Raw genomic sequence first — 23,374 nt, 5'->3', positions numbered from 1 at the left:
TAAAAATTTGGTAAAACTAATCACGTGACACGTGTTATCAACGTACCAAATCGGTTTAGGTGTACCAGTGAATTTAACACGAGAAATCCGGTCCGGTTCGGGAGTAGTAAGAGTGGGCCTTTCAAATCCAATCCATCGACAGGTCTTCGGATAGAAAACCAGAAAAAAACTGAGCCACAATGATGATGGTGATGATCCTAACCGTTGGCGAGGAATGAGAGACCTTGTCATCGTCTTTGGCTCCTCCTCCGCCATTACCAATCCTCACCACCACCACCGTCGCTGTTACGCCACCGCACCAGAATCGAACCGTAAAACTAAACCGAGTCCTTCTCTCACCAAGCTACTTCCCTCACTACCGCAGCAACACTCAGCTTCTTCTCCTGCTCCAGTTTCCGCGACTCATTCTCTCTCTAGCCACTTCTCTAACGTCGTTAGATGGATTCCTGATGGCTCGTTGGAGTATTACGCTGATTTCGCCTCGAAGCTCGCTGAGGACGGCCGAATTGAGGACGTCGCTCTCATCGCCGAGACTTTGGCTTCAGAGTCCGGAGCTAATGTGGCGCGTTTTGCTTCCATGGTTGATTTTGATCTCTTATCGAAAGCGATTTCTTCGAATCTTCGACAAGGTAAGATTGAGAGCGTGGTTTATACTTTGAAGAGGATTGAGAAGGTAGGGATTGCTCCATTGGACCTTGTCGATGATTCGTCTGTGAAATTAATGAGGAAACAGTTTCGTGCAATGGCTAACTCTGTGCAAGTAGAGAAAGCTATTGATCTACTGGAGATACTCGCCGGTAAATACTATATCAATCTTGCTGTCCTGTTACACTACGTTTTTAGACCAGACTTTGAACCTCTTGAATTGAGTGGCTGCTTCTTATTTCAGGTCTCAGATTCAAAATCAAAGAGCTGGTGGATCCTTTTGATGTTGTAAAGAGTTGTGTTGACATTTCCAATCCTCAGTTAGCTATTAGGTAAGCTTGTTGACACTCCCCTAATAACGATTCAGGTTAATGGTTTTTGAAATTTAGAAGGTAAGCACAAGAATGCTGAATATAGTGTGCTGCTAAGTGCTAACGATTTGATCAATATGGAATGCAGATACGCATGTCTTTTGCCACATACGGAGATATTGCTTTGTAGAATTATTCATGGTTTCGGAAAGAAAGGAGATATGGTATCTGTTATGACAGCATATGAAGCCTGCAAACAGATTCTAGATACTCCTAACATGTATATATTCCGAACGATGATAGATGTTTGTGGGCTGTGTGGTGATTACGTTAAATCGAGGTACATATATGAGGTAATTCCCTTCCTGTACTGAATGTTTTGCATAAGTATACTTTATTTGAGCCATTAGGTTTACTTTTGTCTGCCGTCCTGCATTTGAGATTTGTTGTAGTTAACTCACAATCTTGTGGCAGGATCTTCTCAAAGAAAACATTAAGCCAAATATTTATGTTATGAACAGCCTAATGAATGTTAATTCCCATGATCTTGGGTACACACTAAAAGTATACAAGAATATGCAGGTATGTTTCTTTCTATCTCTTGATATGTAATTTAAGCTATAAGATTAGGTGAACTATCTAGATAGTATTTCGAATTCTTAAGTGCTATTTTGATGTTGGTTCAATCTACCCTCAAAATTTCAGATATAGGAATAGGTATTGACTGACCTTCAAATCTACATGTCATGGGCAGAAACTTGATGTTACAGCTGACATGACATCCTACAACATACTATTGAAAACATGTTGCCTGGCTGGACGGGTTGATCTTGCCCAGGACATATACAAAGAAGCAAAGCGAATGGAATCTTCCGGACTTTTGAAGTTGGATGCCTTCACATATTGTACTATTATAAAGGTACAATATCCACATTTTTGAAAAACTAAGTCTATCATTATCTTTTGCTTTTGTATCCCTTAAGTCTCTGAATAATTCCTTAAGATCAGGTTTTTGCAGATGCAAAGATGTGGAAATGGGCACTCAAAGTCAAAGATGATATGAAATCTGTTGGTGTAACCCCAAATACTCATACATGGTCGTCGTTGATCAGCGCCTGTGCCAATGCAGGTTTAGTAGAGCAGGCAAATCACCTATTTGAAGAAATGCTTGCATCTGGCTGTGAGCCTAATTCTCAGTGTTTCAACATCCTACTGCATGCTTGCGTTGAAGCTTGCCAGTATGACCGAGCGTTTCGTCTTTTTCAATCTTGGAAAGGAAGCTCAGTTAAGGAAGCCTTATATGCAGATGATATAGTTACTAAAGGTCGCACTTGCAGCCCAAATATATTGAAAAATCATGGTCCTGGGTCTTTGGTGAATAACAATTCTACTTCACCTTATATCCAAGCTTCAAATAGGATTTTTTTCAAGCCAACAACTGCTACATATAATATACTCTTGAAAGCCTGTGGTACCGATTACTATCGAGGAAAAGAATTGATGGATGAGATGAAGAGCCTAGGTCTTGCACCAAATCAAATAACATGGTCGACTTTGATCGATATGTGTGGAGGTTCAGGCGATGTAGAAGGTGCTGTACGGGTGAGTCAACTTTTCTCTTGATTTTTTTATAATAATTATTCATTCAAATCTCTTTCCTAAAAGAAAGAAATGACATAAGGGTATCACACTTCTCCAGCTCATGTTTATAAGCATTCATATACATTTATAGTATCATTTATGGGATTTACGCAGTAATTTGATAAGTTCCCTGATAGAAATTCTTCTTCCAGCACAGATTTTGAGAACTATGCATTCGGCTGGAACCAGACCTGATGTTGTTGCCTACACAACAGCAATCAAGGTATTAATCTCTCTCGTACTGCTGCCAACATGTCTGCCTTGTTCTTAATTATCGCGCAACTCAAAGGTGTGATGATTCAATCCTTATTATCTTGCAGATCTGTGCGGAAAATAAAAGTTTGAAGTTGGCATTTTCTTTGTTCGAGGAGATGAGGAGATATCAGATAAAGCCAAACTGGGTAATTTCCCTGTTCGAATGGCTTTGTTTCTTTTTTCCCTCTTTCAGCTACTAACGTCCTCCATATATGAAGTTCCCTTTAATGCTGTAAACTTTAACCCTCAGCAAGATAAATTGACCGTTTATACCCATCACGCCAGTTTAGGTAGAATCAGCAGACTGAAATTATCAGTGCTGTGTACAAAATTATGTATATAAAGTCCTGAAGTTATTAGACTAGTCTAAATTGACGGAATGCATTGCTAAGACATGGAAGCCGTTTCTCAATTTATTTCAGTATTTCTCAGTCCCAAAAGTTGTTTCTCAGGTGACCTATAATACACTTCTTAAAGCACGAAGCAAATATGGCTCTTTACTTGAAGTGCGGCAATGCTTAGCTATATATCAGGACATGCGAAAAGCAGGGTAAGAACAATTTACTTATATGGTGTACTTTAATTTCTCTTCTTGATGGTTCCGTATCTTCAAACAAGTGAGGAGGCATTCCTTTTTACTCACAAACAAAGCCACAACACTGCAGGTACAAACCTAACGATCACTTTCTCAAGGAACTTATCGAAGAGTGGTGCGAAGGAGTCATACAGGAAAATGGTCAGAGCCAAGATAAAATAAGCGACCAAGAAGGAGATAATGTAGGGAGACCTGTAAGTTTACTCATTGAAAAAGTAGCTACACACTTGGATGAGAGAACAGCCGGAAACCTTGCAATTGACCTTCAAGGACTTACCAAGGTAAGTTAATGGAGACAATGAAGTATTTTGTGCGCTTGTGATCCTATCAATTCAACTCCTTCAGCATATGCCCATGTCAAGCTTTTGCATTTATTTACAGGTTGAGGCTCGACTTGTTGTTCTAGCAGTTTTGCGAATGATCAAGGAAGACTATATGCGAGGTAAGATTCTAGACACCTATACATTTTGTCTCTTGCATTAACTTTTTTGACTCGGTAAACATTTCAAACGGGAACAGCTTAAGTTAGGACTAACGCATACGTGGTTGAATTTTATTTCAATAGAGACTAAAAAGCACACTTGCGACTAACTGAATCTCCCTTTGCAGGTGATGTTGTAATCGATGATGTGTTGATTATACTAGAAACCGGTGGAGCAAATACCGACTCAGGAAAGCAAGAGATTCTTGTCAAAGAAGCGCTAGTGAAGCTTCTACAAGATGAATTGTCTCTTGTGGTTCTTCCTGCTGGACAAAGAAATATCAAACAGGATGCACACTGTGTGGATGATGCAAACCAAGATACACCGCATACGTCAGAAAACAGCAAGTCATTTGTTAATATATCCTCGACGAGGAGACCTGCAATCCTGGAGAGGTTGATGGTGACAAAGGCGTCTCTGTATCAGTGGTTGCAGCGTAAAAAGTAGCTGTCTCTGACTGGTCACATTACTAATCAATCATAAGCATATTGTATACAATCTTTTAAATAACAAATGAGTTGTCTTCTAAATAATCAACTGACAGCTATCTTCCCAGTTCTGTGTAGATTCAAACCATAAATTAAAACCAAGTTTTGATCTGTGTAGTAATTCACATGCTAGGAAACAGGCAATTACATGATCAGAAACTTGAAATTTGTAGCGTACACTTGTTGGTCTCTCTAATTGAACAGGAAGACATCAGAGCCAATCCTGCTGCTGCAGCTTCAGGGGCAAGTAAACTTCTGATAAATACTGGAAACCAAAAGAGCTCAACGCCTGAATCTCAGCCTTCTGCTTCGATTTCACCATCAGATTAAGTTCCTCGACCCACCCAGGGTTTTTCTTCACGAAATCCTCCTCTAGCATATCTTTCCCGGTCTTAATATCCTGCTCAGTCATTGGCAACCTACACTGCTCAGGTATCTTATACTTGTCCAAATCACTTGGCCTGATCCCAAGCCACTTGATATCAGGTGTAGTCAAGTTTGCACTATCGTAAGACATGTTCTTCGACCCACATCCATAAACCGACAAGATCTTCAACCCGTAAGGATCACTATCCACCAAGGCAAGCACTGGAAGCTTAAGCTCCATTTTCATTTTCCTCAAGAAGAGCCTTGTGGCTACATCGGGCTGGCCTTTTGCAGTCACGATGATACAAGGGAACCGGTTGTAGAATCTGTCTTCTGCTAACCTCATATAAGCTGCATCTTTTTCAACTAAGAGTATGAACAAAGCATCACTCTGCATATCTCCAACCCGGTCAATGTTTGGTGGAATGGCTTTCCCACCCATTCCCATCTTTGTGCAATCTATCATATCTCCATTGTCACTGAATATGAGCCTTCCCACCACCACACCTTTCTCTGCTGCGATTACATTAAGGCTTGACCTTGTACAGCCGAGCATACACGAGACATCGTCCAACACAGCATCACTCTGCGTCTGGTCCTGAAAATTCATTAAGGTTACAAATTGGTTCAAAACCTTCCAAAATTGGCTCAACTACACAGATTCAATGCCATTACTTGCTCAATACCAAAATCAGATATATAGAGCTACTAGATCTAAACAATGACTATCATTCTCTAACTTCTAAACTGAAAGCAAGAAGATCCAACCTGGAAAAGCTTAACGTCGGTGTAGAAGAGATCACGCTTGGTGACATGAATCTTTCTGAGGCAGAGTTGGTGGATAAGGGCGAGGATACGAGTGGTGATGGTAGTCTTCCTGACAGAAGAAACGGAAGCAAAAGGCCGGAGGGTGGATTTGTCTTTTAACACAATACGGTCTAGCTCCGGGACATACAGCTGATTCGAGGCGGCGCGTGAAGGAACATTGAAGGAGAAGCCATCACCGGCGAGAATCGAACGGGCGATCTGGACGATGACTGTCTCTATCTCTGTCTGCACGGAGGAGAGTGAGAGATCTGCGACTTCACGGCAGGAAGATGAGAGAGAGAGATCAGCTAGGGTTAGAGGTTTCGATGAAGAGGAGGAAGCACCGCCGGCTCCGGCGGCGGCTTTGATAGAAGAGGAAACATAGGATTTGAAAAGCTCGAGGATAACTGCGTCTGGTTCGAGAATGCTTTTGAAAGGAAGTTCCTCCGCCTCGTCGTCTTTAGATCGTTTTCGCTTCTTCTTATCCGCCATCTGTAGACGGCGACGGAGATGCGGCGGCCGAGAGAGTTCTTGGTACTTACAATGGCGGGAAAATTTATTGCTTTAGGACAACGTACCTCGGGAATGTCAATCTCTAGGGCAACTTAAAGGATAGAATTACGAATCAGTTATATTAATTTAATTAACTGCTATTTAATCAAAACGTCGATATGTCCGAGTGGTTAAGGAGATAGACTTGAAATCTATTGGGCTTCGCCCGCGCAGGTTCGAACCCTGATGTCGACGACGTTCATTTTTACAGAATTTTTATTGGGTTTACATAGCGTAATTTACGGCCCATGTCTTTAGCCCAATATACTACTACATCTCTATAAAAAAATCTTTAAACGATAGTCTCTTCCGCCAAAATCAAATCAACGGTTCAGATGAGCTACGAGTCAACGTGTCAATCCAAAAAGATCTCAGATCTGCCACTAGCTGCCTGAACTACTGTTTTTGATCTACATTCCACGTCAGCGATCCTCGCCAATACGTGATGTGGAAATATCCGATCTGACGTGGAATTTCACAAACGTTCGGGACCTCTAGTTTTATCCACGTCAGAAATAACAAAAAAAATTTAATTTTGTTTTTGGTTTAATATTCTCGTCGACAAAATCTTTGTAATATCTATCTATCTCCGGAAAACTAAAAATCGGTGGCTTATGGTCGTCTCCGATTTCCACTCTCTGGGAGACAGCTAAAGAAAAAAAAAAAACTCATAAATCAACAAATTGTTCACTGTATTTTTTTCTTTCTGAAAAAGAAGCTTCGGTTCTTTGTGTATTTTGCTTTGCCTTTCTTTTTACTTTTGATTCCTTTGTGTTTCTCTCTAATTCCCAACCGAGTTAGCTGCTGCTTTGTGCTAGATCCATTTCTCTGGTGATTGATGCAACTTTTGGAGCTCGAAGCTTCCTTGTAAGATTGATTATTGTAAGATCAGTAGTACTCTCTTTGGAATTCAGATGCTTTAATTTTTTTTTTTTTTTTTTCGATTTGAAGTCGAGATTCAGGTTTTTTTTATATGATTCTTCGAAAAGTTTACTTGATTGGGTTGGTTGTTTCAAATTTCGTTGTCTTCAACTCTGTGTTCTACTAATCTGGAGTATTATTCGATTCTAACTCCTCTAGCTTTACCATTTTTTCCGAATTTAGGGTTTCTGGCTTGTGGTGTGATGAATGTTAATAAGGAGGGGGAGGGTTCACGTTACCCAATCACTGATCGAAACACCGGAGATACGAAATTTGATAGGGTTGAGAGTCGGACAGAGAAGCAGAGTGAAGAAGATAAAGTTAATGGAATCACTATGGATGTGAGAAATGGGAGTCCAGGCGCTGGGCAAGGCTCTGCTGGACTGCAAATTCCACTCTCGCAACAAACATCAGCAACTGTTTGTTGGGAAAGGTTTCTTCATGTGAGAACCATTAGAGTTCTTCTTGTGGAGAATGATGACTGCACTCGTTATATCGTTACTGCTCTTCTTCGTAATTGTAGCTATGAAGGTCAGTTTTTGAACACTATGACTCAGCCTGATCTATATCACCATTAGTTTTGTTTGGTTGATTGATTATTATTAACTTTTGTCATGGCAGTTGTTGAGGCTTCAAATGGGATACAAGCTTGGAAGGTGTTAGAAGATCTAAACAATCATATTGATATTGTTCTAACAGAGGTGATCATGCCTTACTTGTCTGGTATCGGTCTCTTGTGCAAGATTTTGAACCACAAATCTCGTCGGAACATCCCTGTCATCAGTGAGTTTTTTTTTTTTTGTACCTGGTTGAGTCTTCTCTAGCTTTTGTTGGAAGTAGATGCTTTTAACTGCATTCCACTGTGAGATTTGTGTTGCAGTGATGTCATCTCATGACTCAATGGGGCTGGTCTTTAAGTGCTTATCGAAAGGAGCAGTTGACTTTCTTGTTAAGCCAATAAGAAAAAACGAACTTAAGATCCTTTGGCAGCATGTTTGGAGGAGATGCCAAAGTGTATGTCCTTGCTCATATATGATTAATTCAAAAAGATTTGGTCTTTGTGTTCGGGTTTTTATCCATTTAGGGTACAACTGGTGATAAGTAGTAAACTAGAAAGTCTTTGTCTAATTTTGGGCTGGTATCTTCTTTTTGGTTTCTCATGGTTTTTTCCTTCTGTCCTGTTCACAGTCTAGCGGTAGTGGAAATGAGAGTGGAACGCATCAAACTCAGAAGTCTGTGAAATCAAAGAGTATTAAAAAATCTGATCATGATTCGGGAAGCAGTGGTGAGAATGAAAATGGGAGCATTGGCCTGAATGCTAGTGATGGAAGTAGTGATGGGAGTGGCGCTCAGGTAAGACGAGTGTGCAATACCAATAATCAAATATAGATATCTGATAAGTTACCCTTTTGAAAAATTCTTCACCGTAAATGGTAGGGGTCGGATGATCGAACCACGCATGTGCACTCAGATGCTTGTAAATGGTGGAAGCGCTTAACTAATCAATTGTAGAACTCAATGATGTTTAACTTAGATCTTTTCATTGATAAACTGGGTGAAAAATTCTAGTTCATTCTGAAGTTTATTTTGCACATGTTTTATTTTTCAAACTTAGATTGATTTTGATAATACTCCTTTTACTCAGAGCTCTTGGACAAAAAAAGCTGTGGAGGTTGATGATAGTCCACGAGCGGTATCTCTATGGGATCGAGTCGATAGTACTTGCGCCCAAGTAGTACATTCTAACCTCGAGGTTCCAAGTAATCAGTTGGTTGCAGCACCTGCTGATAAGGAGACCCAAGAACAGGATGAAAACTTTGGTAGGGAAAGGAAGCTGTGATTTCTCAGTTTTTTACATACTTAAACATGATATTGAATGTTTTTCTTCATTCATCATTTTTGCAGAAGATGTTACAATGGGTAGAGACTTAGAGATCAGTATTCGTAGAAATTGTGATCTGGAACTGGAGCCAAAAGATGAACCCCTATCTAAAACTCCTGGCATTGTGAGACAGGATAATTCATTTGAAAAGAGCTCTAGTAGATGGAAAATAAATGTTGGGAAAGGACCATTGGATCTCAGTAGCGAAAGTCCTTCAAGTAAACAAATGCATGAAGATGGAGGCTCGGGTTTTAAAGCTATGTCTAGCCACCTTCAAGATAACAGAGAACCTGAGGCGCCTAACACTCACTTGAAAACTGTAGATACAAATGAAGCTGCTGTCAAAAATTCCGAAGAGCTTATGCACGTTGAATATAGTTCAAAGAGACATAGAGGAATTAAAGATGATGGGACATTAGTTAGGGATGACCGCAATGTGCTGAGGCGTTCAGAGGGATCAGCTTTCTCAAGGTACTTTCTTAGAATCATTAACACATTTTAAAAGCTCTGTTTTTTCTTCAATATACAACCTTTTTGAATACCATACTGAAGAAGTATGGGATCGACTGTTGGACTTGTACAGGTATAATCCAGCCTCAAATGTAAATAAGCTTTCTGGCGGGAACTTAGGAAGCAATTCGCTTCATGATAATAGCAGCCAGGATCTATTAAAAAAGACTGAAGCCGCATGTGGTTGTCATTTAAACATGAACGAGAACGAGAGTCTCCCCAATAATCACCGCTCACATGTTGGTAGCAATAACTTTGATATGAGTTCCACTACTGATAATAACGCATTCACAAAACCAGTAGCTCCAAAAGTAAGCTCAGCAGGATCTTCATCAGTCAAGCATTCATCATTTCAACCTTTACCCTGTGATCATCATAATCAGCATGCCTCCTATAATCGTGTCCATGTCGCTGAGAGGAAGCTACCTCCTCAATGCGGATCCTCAAATGTGTACAACGAAACGACTGAAGGTAACAACAACACAGTGAATTACAGTGTGAATGGAAGTGTATCAGGTAGTGGTCATGGAAGCAATGGGCCATATGGAAGCAGCAATGGTATGAATGCTGGAGGAATGAATATGGGTGGTGATAACGGTGCTGGCAAAAACGGGAATGGCGATGGTAGTGGAAGCGGAAGCGGAAGTGGTAGCGGAAACGTGGCGGATGAAAATAAGATCTCTCAAAGGGAAGCTGCTTTGACAAAGTTCCGTCAGAAGAGAAAAGAGAGGTGCTTCAGAAAGAAGGTGAATTCTTGATCAAACCACTTGACTGTTTAACAAAACCAGTATTTGTAAATTTTGTCAAATGTTTTCAGACGTTTAATGGATGACTTGGTTTGCTTATAAAATGATTCCTTATCTTCTCAGGTACGATACCAAAGCCGGAAAAAACTTGCGGAACAACGCCCTCGTGTGCGTGGCCAATTTGTCCGTAAAACAGCGGCTGCAACGGACGATAGCGACATAAAAGACATTGAGGATGGATAGCTAACGGAAAAAAACCCAAGTATTTCTCATCCCTGAAAACATGAGTAATGTGCTCATCATCTATCTTATATATATCTTATCTGTCACATGTTTTAACATTTTCCCTTCAAAGTCTGATTCTTTTGATACTACTACTACTAGTACTATTCACGAAACAAAGAGACGACGACATTTGATTGTTTGCCATTGGTCGTTGTCTGGTGTGGTTTGTGAAATTAGGACGAAGGGTTCGGTTTCATAAGTTCCAGGATGTAGTGGAAGAAATATCTTTGTAGATGTCGTAAACTTGTAAAAACAATAACACCACTTGTTTGTATTTTATATTTTTGTATAAGCTTTGCTTTTTGGAGCCGAACGCAATACGGTGTCACATTTGTACCAGCATTATCTCTTGTAATATAAATGTGATTTAGCTTTATATGTTGTAATTTTACTAGAATAAAGCTATTTTAGTTTCATCTTTAAAAATACTCTCTTTTCAACACCAATTTAGAAAGGAAGAATAATCTTTTAGAATCAAATGATTGGAAACTATCATGGACATGGTGACAACGATTGTTGCTTATTCATCATGTTCTGTTCAAATATTTACCTCTTTTTTGTGTTGACCTCTTTTGGAAGAAGATGAAAAAATTACATGGGGTAGTTAATATTGATTTTTATTTGTCTTTTTTTTTCTTTGACATTAAAAGTTTTATTTGTCAAAAAAGTCAAATTATAATATCACAAATATTAAATAAAATAAAATAAAAAGAATGGAAAATTTAGCGATTGGAGCCGAGATTGGCTTGGCGTGCTCGTTTTCACATTTTCAAAGTTCTCAGCTTCTCTCTCTCTCTTTTGCTTTCGAGATCATCGAACGCAATCAAAACGAAGAATCAGTTGAAGAGGAAGAAGAAGAAGAAGAAGAAGAAGAAGAAGAAGAAGAAGAAGAAGAAGAAGAAGAAGAAGATCGAGAAGCTTAATGGGCTGGATCCCGTGTTCTGGGAAATCGAGCGGGAGGACTAAGACTCGCAGAAACGGTGACCAAAATCTCAACAGGAAGTCCTCTAATAGTTCTCTGTCTACTTCAGGTAAGAGGGTTTCTCACACTACATCCTTTTAATTCTGGCTTTTAAGCTTCTCAAGCTTATATTTTTGTAAACTTTTAATCTTTGATCATTACTATGCATTCCGCTGAGGCTAATGCTGATTAGGGTTTTTTACTTTTTCTTTTTGTTCCTTCTGATTTCAGTAGCTTCAGACTAGTCTGATTCACACTCTTAGTTGTATTTTTGACCTATATTAATGTGTTATTTGCATGCCTCTTTTGCGGGTTGATGTTGTGGATTTATGTTATTCTGATGAAAGCTAAAACGGGACTTTGATTTGTAAAGCTTTGATTTTTGCTCCTGCGATGTAAAGTATTGATCTTTAGACACTTCTTCTCAGCCTGTGTTGATTAATGATTCCGCTTTCTTTTTTTGGTAGAGAAATCTAAGGTCAAATCGCCCTTTAGTGACAAGAGTGAATCCAAAAGTAAAGGCTCTGATCACATTGTGGCACAAACGTTTACCTTCTCTGAGCTAGCTACTGCCACAAGAAACTTCAGAAAAGAATGTCTTATAGGAGAAGGAGGGTTTGGTAGGGTTTACAAAGGATACTTAGCCAGCACTGGCCAGGTTCGTTATTTTTTGCTTGGTGTCCTGGTTTTAACCTTTTTAGTAATGAACGCTTACTTACTAACTTTGTTTTTCATTCGTAGACAGCGGCTATCAAGCAACTTGATCATAATGGTTTACAAGGAAACAGGGAGTTCCTTGTCGAGGTTCTCATGTTGAGTCTTCTTCATCACCCGAATCTTGTTAACTTAATAGGATATTGTGCTGATGGAGATCAACGGCTTCTTGTCTACGAGTACATGCCTTTAGGTTCACTGGAAGATCATTTGCATGGTATGCGCTTCTAACACCCCTATGGTTACTCTTCACTTATTAACTAATGCATAGGAAACGAACCTCTTAAAGTTTCAATCTAGCAATGCTTTTTCTTTTTTCCAGACATTTCACCTGGGAAGCAGCCACTTGACTGGAACACCAGAATGAAAATAGCTGCAGGTGCTGCAAAAGGTCTGGAGTATCTGCATGACAAAACCATGCCACCAGTGATCTATCGAGACTTGAAATGCTCCAATATTTTGCTCGGTGATGACTACTATCCAAAGCTATCTGACTTCGGGTTGGCCAAACTTGGCCCAGTGGGTGACAAGTCTCATGTGTCGACTCGGGTTATGGGAACATACGGATACTGCGCTCCTGAGTATGCAATGACAGGACAACTAACACTCAAATCAGACGTTTACAGCTTCGGTGTTGTTCTGTTGGAGATTATAACCGGTAGGAAAGCAATAGACAGTTCAAGATCCACTGGAGAGCAGAATCTAGTCGCATGGGTAAGGAAGAAAAAGAATTGGGAACAAAACTTTGTTTTCTCTGTAGATGTTTCCTTCTAATTGAATTCTATGAAATGCTCTCTTTTCAGGCAAGGCCTTTGTTTAAAGACAGGAGGAAATTCTATCAAATGGCTGATCCAATGCTTCAAGGTCAATACCCACCGCGAGGGTTGTACCAAGCACTCGCTGTAGGAGCGATGTGCGTGCAAGAGCAGCCAAATCTTAGACCTCTCATTGCTGATGTTGTCACTGCACTCACTTACCTCGCCTCCCAAAACTTCGATCCTATGGCTCAGCCAGTCCAAGGCTCCCTTTTCGCTCCTGGGACTCCACCTAGATCAAAGAGGGTCTGAAAACAATCCAAAAGAATCGCAATACCGTGTGAGTTATTTACCCTAGACTGATCCCGGGCTGTCTTTTTTTATCCGGATGGGTTTCAGACTAAAGTATGAAAGTATATCGTAGATATTTGTAAGAAAAGAGAAAGAGAGAGTTACAAAGAGAGGCCGGTTTATAATGTTGTTATAGGTGATGGTCTTCAGAAGTAATGTTATGTAGCATTTGCCTTTGAAATGTGATAATTTATCATTATATTGTATTGAGGAATTTTTCTGTTTTCATTCCTGAATTATTGTAATATATATACTACAGCTCCAAAACTCTTTAAAGGTTAGAGATTTTGATTGTATTACTACCATCTGTGTTAATGTAGTTTCTACAGCCCTCTCTCAGTCAAAACGATCAAAGGAAGCAAAACATGAAATTTTCCAAAACCCCAAAGATGGACAAAATTCAAGTTGACAAACAAAGAAACATCAGCTGACAAAAAACCTCGTAAGAGGAACAAAACTGACTCGGTCTGGTAGTCACGGATCACGCACGAAGCTTAATCCTTAAAAGAAAGAACTTTCTTCTGGGTTAAATCCCAAAGTTGACCAAACTCATCATAGACACACAAGACAAGACCACACTCCCTCTCCTCTCCATGGAGTCAACAAAAAGAACATCTTTCCGATCAAAGTCTTGAGAAAGGAGAAAGAGAGAGAAATCAACTGATGGGTAACCTCAGGTGCGACTCCCATGGCGAATTGAACGACGCAGAGTTTAGTAAACCATTGCCTTCAATTGGTTTATACGTTGCTGCAGCTTCACTGATCTGCGGACTAGCCATGGCCGCAGATCTTCTTCACGGCTTCCGACACCGCAAGTTCTGGTTCCCCTGTAAGTTCTTCTCTCTCAACGCAACTTCTCTGACCTTCATCGGCGTCGGGATCAAACTCTCTGTCGATCTCAACACTTCGATGCCGAGTCGCCACGACCAGTTGTCTAAACTCAGTAGCAGCGTCTTCGTGTGCACCGTGATGGGTAATTCCATGCCATCTCTGGGTATTATGGAGAACCAAGATCTCCTCATGAATCTCATGGCTTTAGGGATTCTTGTTATCACCGACGTTGTCAACATCTGTATCCAGTTAGGCACAGGTGCCATCTATGTCTTTAAAGAAGAACACTTTCTTGTTCTGCTTCTCATGCTTCTTATGCTACTAATCTTGAGCTTCTCGGCCACTACAGTCCCCACCACCAAAAGAATCTTGGAAACCAAATACAAGAAGAAGTACGTTGCCTTGCAGTGTCCTTTGGCTACAGAGAGGACAACAGTAGCTAAGAGGATTCAGCAAGATTTGTCCAAGTTCTGGATGATGGCTCACACCAGTAGCCCTCAATTCGTTATGGCTCGTTCTGTCACGTGCACTGCTTCTGGCTTCTTCTGTCTCTTGAGTGCCGTTACGTTAGGTGAGGCCATGGTTCGATCGTATTTGCTGAGACCGAGGTCACTCGGCTTCTGCCACGGAGACTCTGATTACAAATGGTCAACCTTTTTGGTTCTTGTATGCCAGACTAGTGCAGTAGCCATAGGGACTGTTGCTCCTGCCATCAGATGGTTCACGGCTGTGAATTTTCACTGTCCGATAAGAGGGGAGAAGTCTTACAGAGATGAGTTTAGAGTAGAGAGTTACTGGACACAATGGTTCTCTGAGAAGAAACAACGTCCCTTAAGCCTTTCGATCCTCAAAGACCGTAGCTGCAGGAAGATTGCACACGATGCAAAACGCTGGATACTGGATGTATGCATAGGAATACAGTATGTTATCGTGTTTGCAAGCAAAATTATCCGTTACATCTCGGTCTACTGTGTAAGTAGAATCTTGATCTGCTGTTATTTTGCAGTCAGAGCAAGGGGTACTGTTTCTCACGTTGTTGAGTCAGAGAGTTCAAATCCAAGCTCGAGACAGGAGCTTGCGAGGTTTGTCTTGCATCTTGAAGGAGAGGACGAGATGGTGGATTTGATGGTGCGGAGCAACTGTGAGGCCACGGATCATTGGATAAAGAACGGAAGAAAAAAGCAACCGATAAATTTGATAGAGCTTTTGGAAGCAACAACACCCGTTTCAAAAGGATTTGAAGGGATTCAAGAGTTTGACAGCAACGAGGTGGCTTCTCTTGCCGCATCTGGTGAGCCACCCAATTGTTGGGCTCTCCCGCTGGTAACACTTGCAACCATCGTCGTTGCTCTTCCCAATGTCAAGCCTTGCTCCATGGAGAAGTTGCTTAATGCTGTCAATGAGGCCCTGGAATCTGTCAGCAAGTTTGAACACATTTTAGATACCGGAGGAGAGTTAGCTAACCTCAGGAAAGCTGCTGAGGTATTTTGGCTAGGAGTTGATCTCTATCATAAATGGTTTGATGTGGATCTTCGGAAACTATCCAAGCAACAACCAAGTCCAGAAGAAGCACTTAGGGAGATCGTGGAAGTCGCAAAGAAAGAGTTTGCAGAGTCGTGGCAGATGAACCTAATGGCGTGCATGAAGCACAAACCCTCTCATTGGCCTATCAAGACTCTAGCGGCCAATTCCATGTACCGGATATGTCAAACCATTCTCCACAATTACGAATCAAGAGACTACGGAACAGGGGAAGCCCTGTTAAAAAAGCTGGAAACCACAATCTCGGACATAGTTTCAGGTTGTTTTTGCAATGTAGGGCAAGTGATATCTATCAAGTGTTTGGTGACAGCTGTAGAAGTGAGGGAAGAATCAGTAAGAGGAGCAGCCCTGCATCTCGGAAAAACAGAGAAGATTATAGAGATTGTAGAGAGAAGATGCTTACCTGAATTGAAATGTGATAGGATGAAGAACATCGATGAATGGAGATCATTCTACAAGATTAACTCTTCTGACTGTAATAACAAGACAGTTTCACCCGACTTAAATGAGCTGTGCATCTTTGTTGAATGATTTGCAGACTTAAGAGTATGAAGTGTTGCAGACTTGGTTTATAATGTTGTTTATAGGTGACGTCTTCACATGTATTATTGTTATGTAGCACATGCTTTGAAATGTGACAATAAGCTTAGTGTATGGTTTCTTCTTTGTTGAAATCAGGATCTATTTGATCTTCATCCTCTAAGGCTCTCGGTGTGTAGTTCCTGGTTTGTGAAGCACAAAAGGACACCAGCTTCAGAAATTATCCCCAAATTACAAAAGGAAATTAGGATTCTGATTTCGGGAACAAAAAAAAAGAAGGAAAGTTCAACTAGAGAAATTTTGATAAGAAAGGACCCAAGTCCTAAGCAGTTACAATATCACTAAGCGTTTTAAAGAGAAAGGGTCACCAAACAACAATAAACAGAGAGTTACTTACTTTGGCTCAGATAAAAAAAAAAAGATAAAATCATAAAAAAAAAACCAACATAAAACAATGACTAAGAAACAACTTAGTCGACTTCCTCGATCTTGGGGCCAGCACCACCTGAGGCAGGAGGAGCTTCATCGTAGTTCATTCCAGCAGCTCCAGGACCACCAGCTCCTCCTTGGTACATCTTAGCGATGATCGGATTACAAACACCCTCCAACTCCTTCATCTTGTCTTCAAACTCGTCAGCTTCAGCCAATTGGTTACCCTCAAGCCATTGGATTGCTTCGTCAATCGAGTCCTCAATCTTCTTCTTTTCTGCAGCTGGAAGCTTCTCACCGATCTTCTCATCACGGATGGTATTCCTCATGTTGTAAGCGTAGTTCTCAAGAGCGTTCTTGGCTTCAACCTTCTTCTTGTGCTCCTCGTCCTCAGACTTGTACTTCTCTGCTTCTTGAACCATCTTCTTGATCTCATCCTTAGAAAGGCGACCCTTGTCATTCGTGATGGTGATCTTGTTCTTCTGTCCGGTGGTCTTGTCCTCAGCAGATACGTTGAGGATACCATTTGCGTCAATGTCAAAGCAGACGGTGATCTGAGGCACACCACGTGGAGCCGGAGGGATTCCGGAGAGCTCGAATTTACCGAGAAGGTTGTTGTCCTTGGTTCTGGCTCTCTCACCTTCGAACACCTGGATCAACACGCCCGGCTGGTTGTCTGAGTAAGTGGAGAAGACCTGCTCCTTCTTGGTCGGGATGGTTGTGTTTCTCTGGATCAAAGTGGTCATGACACCACCAGCAGTTTCAAGACCGAGGGAGAGAGGAGTGACATCGAGCAAGAGAAGGTCTTGAACCTTTTCGTTTCCTTCACCGCTGAGAATAGCTCCCTGGACGGCTGCACCGTATGCAACAGCCTCGTCAGGGTTGATAGACTTGCAGAGCTCTTTACCATTGAAGAAATCTTGGAGAAGCTGTTGAACTTTGGGGATACGGGTGGAACCACCGACAAGAACAACTTCATGGACTGAGTTCTTGTCCATCTTAGCATCACGGAGACACTTCTCAACAGGCTCCATACACTTCCTGAAAAGATCCATGTTAAGCTCTTCGAATCTAGCACGGGTAATTGGAGCAAAGAGGTCAGCTCCTCCATAGAGAGAGTCAATCTCGATGGTCGTTTGCGCTGTGGAAGAAAGAGTTCTCTTTGCTCTCTCGCAAGCTGTTCTCAGCCTCCTAAGGGGTCTTGCGAGGCCAGTGATGTCCTGCTTGCTCTTCCTCTTAAACTCTTGAACAAAGTGGTTAACCATTCTGTTATCGAAATCTTCACCACCAAGATGAGTGTCTCCAGCAGTGGCCTTGACCTCAAAGATACCTTCTTCAATTGTAAGAAGAGAGACATCGAAAGTACCACCACCAAGATCAAAGATGAGAACGTTCTTCTCTCCAACGCTGGTGGCCTTCTTGTCAAGACCGTAGGCAATGGCAGCAGCAGTGGGCTCGTTGATGATACGCAGAACATTCAAACCAGCAATGACACCAGCATCCTTTGTGGCTTGACGCTGAGAGTCATTGAAGTAAGCAGGAACGGTGACCACAGCGTTCTTGATAGTGGTGCCAAGGTAAGCTTCACTAATCTCACGCATCTTAATGAGAACCATGGAAGAGATCTCCTCAGCGGAAAACTGTTTCTCTTCACCCTTGTAGTTGACTACGATCATTGGTTTCTCAGCAGTTCCTGAAGAGATGATGGTGAAAGGCCACAACTTCCTGTCGCTTTGGACAGATGCGTCACTGAATCTACGACCAATCAACCTCTTTGCATCTGTCAAAGTTAAACAAAACAAAATCAATAGACCGAACATAAAAATCAAAATCAAAACGAATCAAGTTTTAAGAACAGAGTATGTAATAAGATGAGTTTACAAATCATCAATTTATACTAAAATTCTTTGGTCAGAGAAGATAAAAAATCCTAACTTTTTCAACAAATCCACAGGAATAGTTCATAACCAGCATAGGGTATAACGCAAAGAAGTAATTGAACTCAAACCCTAAAATCCATCCTATACAAACCCTAAAAATTGGCACTTTAACTCAAACACGAAACAACCAGAGAAAGATTTAAGAACAATGTATGTAAATAAGATGAGAGAGTATACATACCGAAGACAGTGTTAACAGGGTTCATGGCGACCTGGTTCTTAGCAGCATCTCCGATCAGCCTCTCGGTGTCGGTGAAAGCGACGTAAGACGGCGTGGTCCGGTTACCTTGATCATTAGCAATGATCTCAACACGGTCGTGTTGCCACACTCCAACACAAGAGTAGGTGGTACCAAGATCGATACCGATCGCAGGACCTTCTCCCTTACCAGCCATTGTTATCGCAAAGGTTTTTTAGCTTATTAAGAAGAAAGAGACGAAAAGATTTAGAGCTGCTTAGGTTTTTAGAGTTTGTGAAGCAACGAAGTCAGGGTTTTTTATAGAGGTTGAGAGTTCCAGAATGTTCCTGTAATGTGTAATTCACCGTTAGATTAGGTTTGAGATTGATCGGACGGTTATTAAGTAAAAGATACCTATTTCGGTAGTATTTCCAAATCCTAAGGCAGATTTTTTTTGGTCCGAGGAAAAACGAAAAAGTGATATTTGTCCAAAAACGGAAAAGCGCGTCTGCGAGAGAATTGGAAAACTGCACCAACGTTCATAATTGCCACGTCGTACCATCAGTAGTGGGCCTATAAGAGATTTCTATACGCAGTCTGTGGGCCGTTGTGAGGCTTTTCTTTTACTGATTCGGAATTATAGTTAGAAAAGCTTATTTACTATTGGGGGCTAAAGTTGATGCATTAGTTCGGTTTGGATTCAGTTCGGTTCGATTTATTTGATTTTGGTAAAACTCTTACCAAACTCAACCAAAGTTAGTTTGATTTGGTTTGTGTTGGGATGGATTTATGTTTGGTTCCGTATTAGTTCGGTTTAAAAATCAATTTATGTAACAACGGAGGCGAATGAATGACTCGCCGTGTTTGGGGGAATGAATGACTCGCCGTGTCCCATCGTGATGCTTGAATCGTCTCTGTGACATGAAGCAAGGCGATTTGAATTTGGAGTCCACTCAATCGGAAGAGATTGATCAATTGGAATCAGTGGGTAAATTTCTCAATACAATAGATTGTAATCCCGATTAGTGTTTTATGATTAGGGTTCTTTGATTTTGGATCGCAATTTGGAATCTGTGTAAGTTTTTTATTTTGGTGTTTTGAGAATTGTAGTTGTGTCTTAACCTATATGGATCTTTAGCTATCACTAGAGATTGTATTGTGTGTGTGTGTGTGTGTGTGTGTGTGAATTGGCTTAACTCAAATTGAATCATAAAAAATCGATACTTTCAGTTTTTTTCTTACCACCTAATTCTCAAACTTCAATTTGAAACTAGAGCTAGGATCAAAGTTGTTGATCCTTTTCCAGGTTGTAGCGAAAGGGTCATAACTGCAGAATTGCCGCTAAAGTCCATGATTCTCAGATGTTCCATGTTGATGAATGATATCGCAGAGATTTGAAGACCATAACTGCATAATTGCCGCTAAAGGTGAAACAAATCTATTACGGATATATAGTGACTTAATGCAGTAGTGTTTTAGGTCTCTAAACTCGTGAGATCACCTTTCTATGTATCTTATTATTGCAGTTGTGTCTGCTGTTGTATTAGTTTGATCTTGTTATTCATTTCATCCATTGTTTTTTTTTTTGTTGCAGCTTTAGGATATTGTATCCAATGGAAAAAAAGTTGAAGATTTCGAGAAGAGCATGAAAAGGGGCAATGACAAGTAGCTAAAAGAAAGAACTTGAGCTCTTGCAAAAAGTATGCTTATGAATTGTTAACCATTATGTCTTGTCCTGTGATTGTTATTGGCAACTAATTACTGGTTGGTTAGTGGGATAAAATGTGAGAAGGAACTGATGTCCATTTTGGGGACTAGAAACAAGCTGAAATCAAGATTTTAAACACTCTCCAAGTGCTCTTCGCAAAGCCCGTTGTTTACTTGATGAGTTATCTTGTTCGTTCATCCCTTTTAGAATCATTCGATTTCTATGTTTATGTTGTTAGCTTAAGAATTGTTAATGCATTTTGTCTAAATTTGCTCTGAGCACCATTTGCTCTCAAATATAACTTGCAGGCTCACATTAGCAGTCTTGAATGTTCATCTGCCATAGTTTGTACCATGATATCTGTTATTAAGCTATTTCAGCCTCCAAATCGTCTCCATTTTTTGCTTCCAAAGCGTCTCCAGTTTTGGTCTCTAAAGCGTCTCTATTTTTTGTCGTCTCCATTTTTGGCCTCCAAAGCGTCTCTATTTTTTTGCCTCCAAAGCGTCTCCCTTTTTTGGCCTCCAAAGCGTCTTCATTTTTGGTCGTCTCCATTATTGGCCTCCAAAGCGTCCACATTTTTGGCCTCCAAAGCGTCTCCATTTTTGGCCTCCAAAGTGTCTCCATTTTCGGTCGTCTCCATTATTGGCCTCCAAAGCGTCTCCATTTTTTGCCTCCAAAGCGTCTCTAATTTTTGCCTCCAAAGCGTTTCCATTTTTGGCCTCCAAAGCGCTCCATTTTTCGCTTCCAAAGCGTCTCCATTTTTGGCCTCCAAAGCGTCTCCATTTTTTGCTTCCAAAGCTTCTCCATTTTTGGTCGTCTCCATTTTTGGCCTCCAAAGCGTCTCTAATTTTGGCCTCCAAAGCGTCTCCATTTTTGGCCTCCAAAGCGTCTCCATTTTCGGTTGTCTCCATTATTGACCTCCAAAGCGTCTCCATTTTTGGCCACCAAAGCGTCTCCATTTTTTGCCTCCAAAGCGTCTCCAATTTTTGCCTCCAAAGCGTCTCCTTTTTTGGCCTCCAAAGCGTCTCCATTTTTGGCCTCCAAAACGTCTCCTTTTTTGCCTCCAAAGCGTTTCCATTTTTTGCGTCCAAAGCGTCTCCATTTTTGGTCGTCTCCATTTTTGGCCTCCAAAGCGTCTCCATTTTTTGTCGTCTCCATTAATGGCCTCCAAAGCGTCTCCATTTTTGGCCACCAAAGCGTCTCCATTTTTGGTCTCCTAAGCGTCTCCATTTTTTTTCCTCCAAAGCGTCTCCATTTTTGGTCGTCTCCATTATTGGACTCCAAAGCGTCTCCATTATTGGCCTCCAAATCGTCTCCATTTTTGGCCTCCAAAGCGTCTTCATTTTTGGTCGTCTCCATTTTTGGCCTCCAAAACGTCTCCATTTTTGGCCTCCAAAGCGTCTCCATTTTGGTCGTCTCCATTATTGGCCTCCAACTCGTCTCCATTTTTGGCTTCCAAAGCGTCTCTATTTTTTGTCGTCTCCATTATTGGCCTCCAAAGCATCTCCATTTTTTTCCTCCAAAGCGTCTCCATTTTTTGTTGTCTCCATTATTGGCCTCCAAAGCGTCTCCATTTTTGGCCTCCAAAGCGTCTCCATTTTTGGCCTCCAAATCGTCTTCATTTTGGGCCTCCAAATCGTCTCCATTTTTTGCCTCCAAAGCGTCTCCATTTTTTGCCTCCAAATCGTCTCCATTTTTGGCGTCCAAAGCGTCTCCATTTTTGGCCTCCAAAGCGTCTCCATTTTTTGTCTTCAAAGCGTCTCCATTTTTGGACTCCAAAGCGTCTCCATTTTTGGCCTCCAAAGCGTCTCCATTTTTTGTCTTCAAAGCGTCTCCATTTTTGGCCTTCAAAGCGTCTCCATTTTTGGCCTCCAAAGCGTTTCCATTTTTGGAGGCTATCGCATTTTGATATCTTAACCCAACCCCCAAATCAATTTTATTTATCTGCCTTTGTTTGCATTGATTTTATAGGACTCACCAACACGGTTCGGTTTTCTGATTGTTAACCGTGTTTTGGAATATTGGTTCTTGACAACAAACAAGAACAAACAAAAAGGCTCAAGAGAAAACATGGAAGACAGTATATGTATGATGTATCTCACTTAATAAGACTTACTAGTAGCTGTAAGAGAAACTACATAAGCCACGAACAACTCTCAAAAAGACGATACAATTTCTAACCATTTTCTACAGACACTTCAACTCGTATATATATTTACCATCTCCAGACGTATTGGTTCTGACCGATACTGCCATATGTGTCCCTCTTGTTTGTGACGCCTTGGTTATCTTCTTCTCAGACGGTAACCGTGAGAAGCATCTGACACAGTACACTTAATGCAGAGATCAAATAGTCCATTAGGTAAGAGCCATAATAACTCTAATACGAACCTTAAGAGAACAACATGATCAGGCTTCTAACAGCTAATCTGGGATTTTAACAGTTTTGGTCAATACACATTTAACTCTTATGCACAGACAATTCTTAATGAGTAACCAAGAAGGTCAAAGAAAAAAAGAAATTTTAGATTTTTTTTTTTCTTTGACCGTTTGGTTTTTTCCTTTCAATATATATTTGGGGAAAAAATTGGAAATTTATTACAAGGGTAACAACAGGAGTTAAAAAAACTATTTAACATATTGGATCAAGCCATTGACGATATTTGTATTAAGGAGCAAAACATAGGAACAGAGTGAAAGCGTTCTTATTCGTTTGTTACCAGACGATGCTGACGCGTGGCAGTTTTGAGGATCTTTGTAATTGTCGGCCCTGCATCTCAGAAGAAGAGATAAGAAGATCCTAGAAATTGTAGAGGGGAAGATGCCTACCTAGTTGGTTAGGTCGTCATGGTATGAGAGAAAACTAACTATTAAGGTCGTCACACTACTGAAACATGTGTTAGAAACCACCAAGCATGCAAGTTTATGTTTTCATCAAG

At 40.8% G+C, this 23,374-nt stretch overlaps 6 protein-coding genes, 1 long non-coding RNA gene and 1 other non-coding gene across 29 annotated transcripts; 6 read left to right on the top strand and 2 right to left on the bottom strand.

The window, feature by feature from the left end:
* The first annotated feature begins 105 nt into the window (after window positions 1-105).
* Window positions 106-4,528, top strand: LOC104734296 (pentatricopeptide repeat-containing protein At5g02830, chloroplastic). 4 transcript variants are annotated; one of them, XR_015578698.1, is made up of 12 exons: window positions 106-797; window positions 890-977; window positions 1,105-1,309; window positions 1,431-1,538; window positions 1,711-1,875; window positions 1,965-2,558; window positions 2,750-2,820; window positions 2,918-2,998; window positions 3,305-3,402; window positions 3,518-3,728; window positions 3,829-3,889; window positions 4,057-4,528. XR_015578698.1 is itself a non-coding variant. In XM_087482531.1 (12 exons), exons 1-12 carry the CDS (start codon window positions 215-217, stop codon window positions 4,374-4,376), a joined length of 2,580 nt encoding a protein of 859 aa, XP_087338657.1. In that variant the 5' UTR covers window positions 106-214; the 3' UTR covers window positions 4,377-4,528. The 4 variants fall into 4 exon arrangements, 3 of the variants coding, with proteins under 3 accessions (XP_087338657.1, XP_087338659.1, XP_087338658.1); XM_087482531.1 differs by having other exon boundaries at window positions 2,755-2,820; XM_087482533.1 differs by having other exon boundaries at window positions 135-797; window positions 1,975-2,558; window positions 2,755-2,820.
* Window positions 4,359-6,239, bottom strand: LOC104734297 (DNA topoisomerase 6 subunit A). The gene is made up of 2 exons (XM_010453843.3): window positions 5,552-6,239; window positions 4,359-5,381 (listed from the first exon to the last, which is right to left on the bottom strand). The coding sequence occupies exons 1-2, from the start codon at window positions 6,080-6,082 to the stop codon at window positions 4,629-4,631; spliced, it is 1,284 nt and encodes a 427-aa protein (XP_010452145.1). The 5' UTR covers window positions 6,083-6,239; the 3' UTR covers window positions 4,359-4,628.
* A 16-nt stretch (window positions 6,240-6,255) lies between these two features.
* On the top strand, window positions 6,256-6,337 carry TRNAS-UGA (transfer RNA serine (anticodon UGA)). The gene has a single exon. It is a non-coding gene; the product is annotated as a tRNA-Ser (tRNA).
* Window positions 6,338-6,655: 318 nt separating this feature from the next.
* Window positions 6,656-10,862, top strand: LOC104734289 (two-component response regulator-like APRR7). 13 transcript variants are annotated; one of them, XM_087482544.1, is made up of 11 exons: window positions 6,724-6,874; window positions 6,961-7,024; window positions 7,247-7,594; window positions 7,685-7,846; window positions 7,944-8,077; window positions 8,252-8,416; window positions 8,501-8,547; window positions 8,709-8,883; window positions 8,972-9,416; window positions 9,529-10,201; window positions 10,325-10,862. In XM_087482544.1, the coding sequence occupies exons 7-11, from the start codon at window positions 8,545-8,547 to the stop codon at window positions 10,442-10,444; spliced, it is 1,416 nt and encodes a 471-aa protein (XP_087338670.1). In that variant the 5' UTR covers window positions 6,724-6,874; window positions 6,961-7,024; window positions 7,247-7,594; window positions 7,685-7,846; window positions 7,944-8,077; window positions 8,252-8,416; window positions 8,501-8,544; the 3' UTR covers window positions 10,445-10,862. The 13 variants fall into 13 exon arrangements, with proteins under 13 accessions (XP_087338664.1, XP_010452129.2, XP_087338665.1 ...); XM_087482541.1 differs by having other exon boundaries at window positions 8,969-9,416; XM_087482546.1 differs by having other exon boundaries at window positions 6,734-6,874; window positions 6,961-7,009.
* A 310-nt stretch (window positions 10,863-11,172) lies between these two features.
* On the top strand, window positions 11,173-13,566 carry LOC104734287 (putative serine/threonine-protein kinase PBL7). Its single transcript, XM_010453824.3, has 5 exons — window positions 11,173-11,517; window positions 11,915-12,105; window positions 12,189-12,378; window positions 12,484-12,875; window positions 12,965-13,566. The coding sequence occupies exons 1-5, from the start codon at window positions 11,409-11,411 to the stop codon at window positions 13,226-13,228; spliced, it is 1,146 nt and encodes a 381-aa protein (XP_010452126.1). The 5' UTR covers window positions 11,173-11,408; the 3' UTR covers window positions 13,229-13,566.
* Window positions 13,567-13,680: 114 nt separating this feature from the next.
* On the top strand, window positions 13,681-16,335 carry LOC104734288 (uncharacterized). 3 transcript variants are annotated; one of them, XM_087482535.1, is made up of 2 exons: window positions 13,751-15,018; window positions 15,105-16,335. In XM_087482535.1, exons 1-2 carry the CDS (start codon window positions 13,931-13,933, stop codon window positions 15,136-15,138), a joined length of 1,122 nt encoding a protein of 373 aa, XP_087338661.1. In that variant the 5' UTR covers window positions 13,751-13,930; the 3' UTR covers window positions 15,139-16,335. The 3 variants fall into 3 exon arrangements, with proteins under 3 accessions (XP_010452127.2, XP_087338661.1, XP_087338660.1); XM_087482534.1 differs by having other exon boundaries at window positions 13,788-15,001; XM_010453825.2 differs by having other exon boundaries at window positions 13,681-16,335.
* Window positions 16,336-16,459: 124 nt separating this feature from the next.
* On the bottom strand, window positions 16,460-19,045 carry LOC104737802 (heat shock 70 kDa protein 2). Its single transcript, XM_087482548.1, has 2 exons — window positions 18,731-19,045; window positions 16,460-18,389 (listed from the first exon to the last, which is right to left on the bottom strand). The coding sequence occupies exons 1-2, from the start codon at window positions 18,942-18,944 to the stop codon at window positions 16,651-16,653; spliced, it is 1,953 nt and encodes a 650-aa protein (XP_087338674.1). The 5' UTR covers window positions 18,945-19,045; the 3' UTR covers window positions 16,460-16,650.
* Window positions 19,046-19,544: 499 nt separating this feature from the next.
* Window positions 19,545-20,581, top strand: LOC104734285 (uncharacterized). Of its 5 annotated transcripts, XR_015577401.1 has the most exons (4): window positions 19,545-19,715; window positions 20,034-20,154; window positions 20,322-20,427; window positions 20,501-20,581. It is a non-coding gene; the product is annotated as an uncharacterized LOC104734285 (long non-coding RNA). The 5 variants fall into 5 exon arrangements; XR_759162.3 differs by lacking the exon at window positions 20,501-20,581 and having other exon boundaries at window positions 20,322-20,465; XR_759165.3 differs by lacking the exon at window positions 20,501-20,581 and having other exon boundaries at window positions 19,560-19,711; window positions 20,322-20,465.
* The last annotated feature ends 2,793 nt before the right edge of the window (window positions 20,582-23,374 follow it).

The sequence above is a fragment of the Camelina sativa genome, chromosome 13 (genome assembly GCF_030686135.1).
Source record: "Camelina sativa cultivar CO46 ecotype springtype chromosome 13, ASM3068613v1".
Classification (NCBI taxonomy): Eukaryota; Viridiplantae; Streptophyta; class Magnoliopsida; order Brassicales; family Brassicaceae; genus Camelina; species Camelina sativa.
This window is presented reverse-complemented; position numbering and strand designations above follow the sequence as displayed.

Coding starts and splice junctions, on each gene's coding strand:
- LOC104734296 (XM_087482531.1), top strand. CDS start 215: ATGAGAGACCTTGTCATCGTCTTTGGCTCCTCCTCCGCCATTACCAAT. Junction 2,999..3,304: donor ATCAGATAAAGCCAAACTGG/GTAATTTCCCTG, acceptor GTTGTTTCTCAG/GTGACCTATAATACACTTCT. Junction 3,729..3,828: donor ACCTTCAAGGACTTACCAAG/GTAAGTTAATGG, acceptor ATTTATTTACAG/GTTGAGGCTCGACTTGTTGT.
- LOC104734297 (XM_010453843.3), bottom strand. CDS start 6,082: ATGGCGGATAAGAAGAAGCGAAAACGATCTAAAGACGACGAGGCGGAG. Junction 5,382..5,551: donor CCGACGTTAAGCTTTTCCAG/GTTGGATCTTCT, acceptor ATGAATTTTCAG/GACCAGACGCAGAGTGATGC.
- LOC104734289 (XM_010453827.3), top strand. CDS start 7,267: ATGAATGTTAATAAGGAGGGGGAGGGTTCACGTTACCCAATCACTGAT. Junction 8,884..8,968: donor AGAACAGGATGAAAACTTTG/GTAGGGAAAGGA, acceptor TCATTTTTGCAG/AAGATGTTACAATGGGTAGA. Junction 9,417..9,528: donor GAGGGATCAGCTTTCTCAAG/GTACTTTCTTAG, acceptor GGACTTGTACAG/GTATAATCCAGCCTCAAATG.
- LOC104734287 (XM_010453824.3), top strand. CDS start 11,409: ATGGGCTGGATCCCGTGTTCTGGGAAATCGAGCGGGAGGACTAAGACT. Junction 12,106..12,188: donor ACTTAGCCAGCACTGGCCAG/GTTCGTTATTTT, acceptor TTTCATTCGTAG/ACAGCGGCTATCAAGCAACT. Junction 12,379..12,483: donor ACTGGAAGATCATTTGCATG/GTATGCGCTTCT, acceptor TCTTTTTTCCAG/ACATTTCACCTGGGAAGCAG.
- LOC104734288 (XM_010453825.2), top strand. CDS start 13,931: ATGGGTAACCTCAGGTGCGACTCCCATGGCGAATTGAACGACGCAGAG.
- LOC104737802 (XM_087482548.1), bottom strand. CDS start 18,944: ATGGCTGGTAAGGGAGAAGGTCCTGCGATCGGTATCGATCTTGGTACC. Junction 18,390..18,730: donor CCCTGTTAACACTGTCTTCG/GTATGTATACTC, acceptor TAACTTTGACAG/ATGCAAAGAGGTTGATTGGT.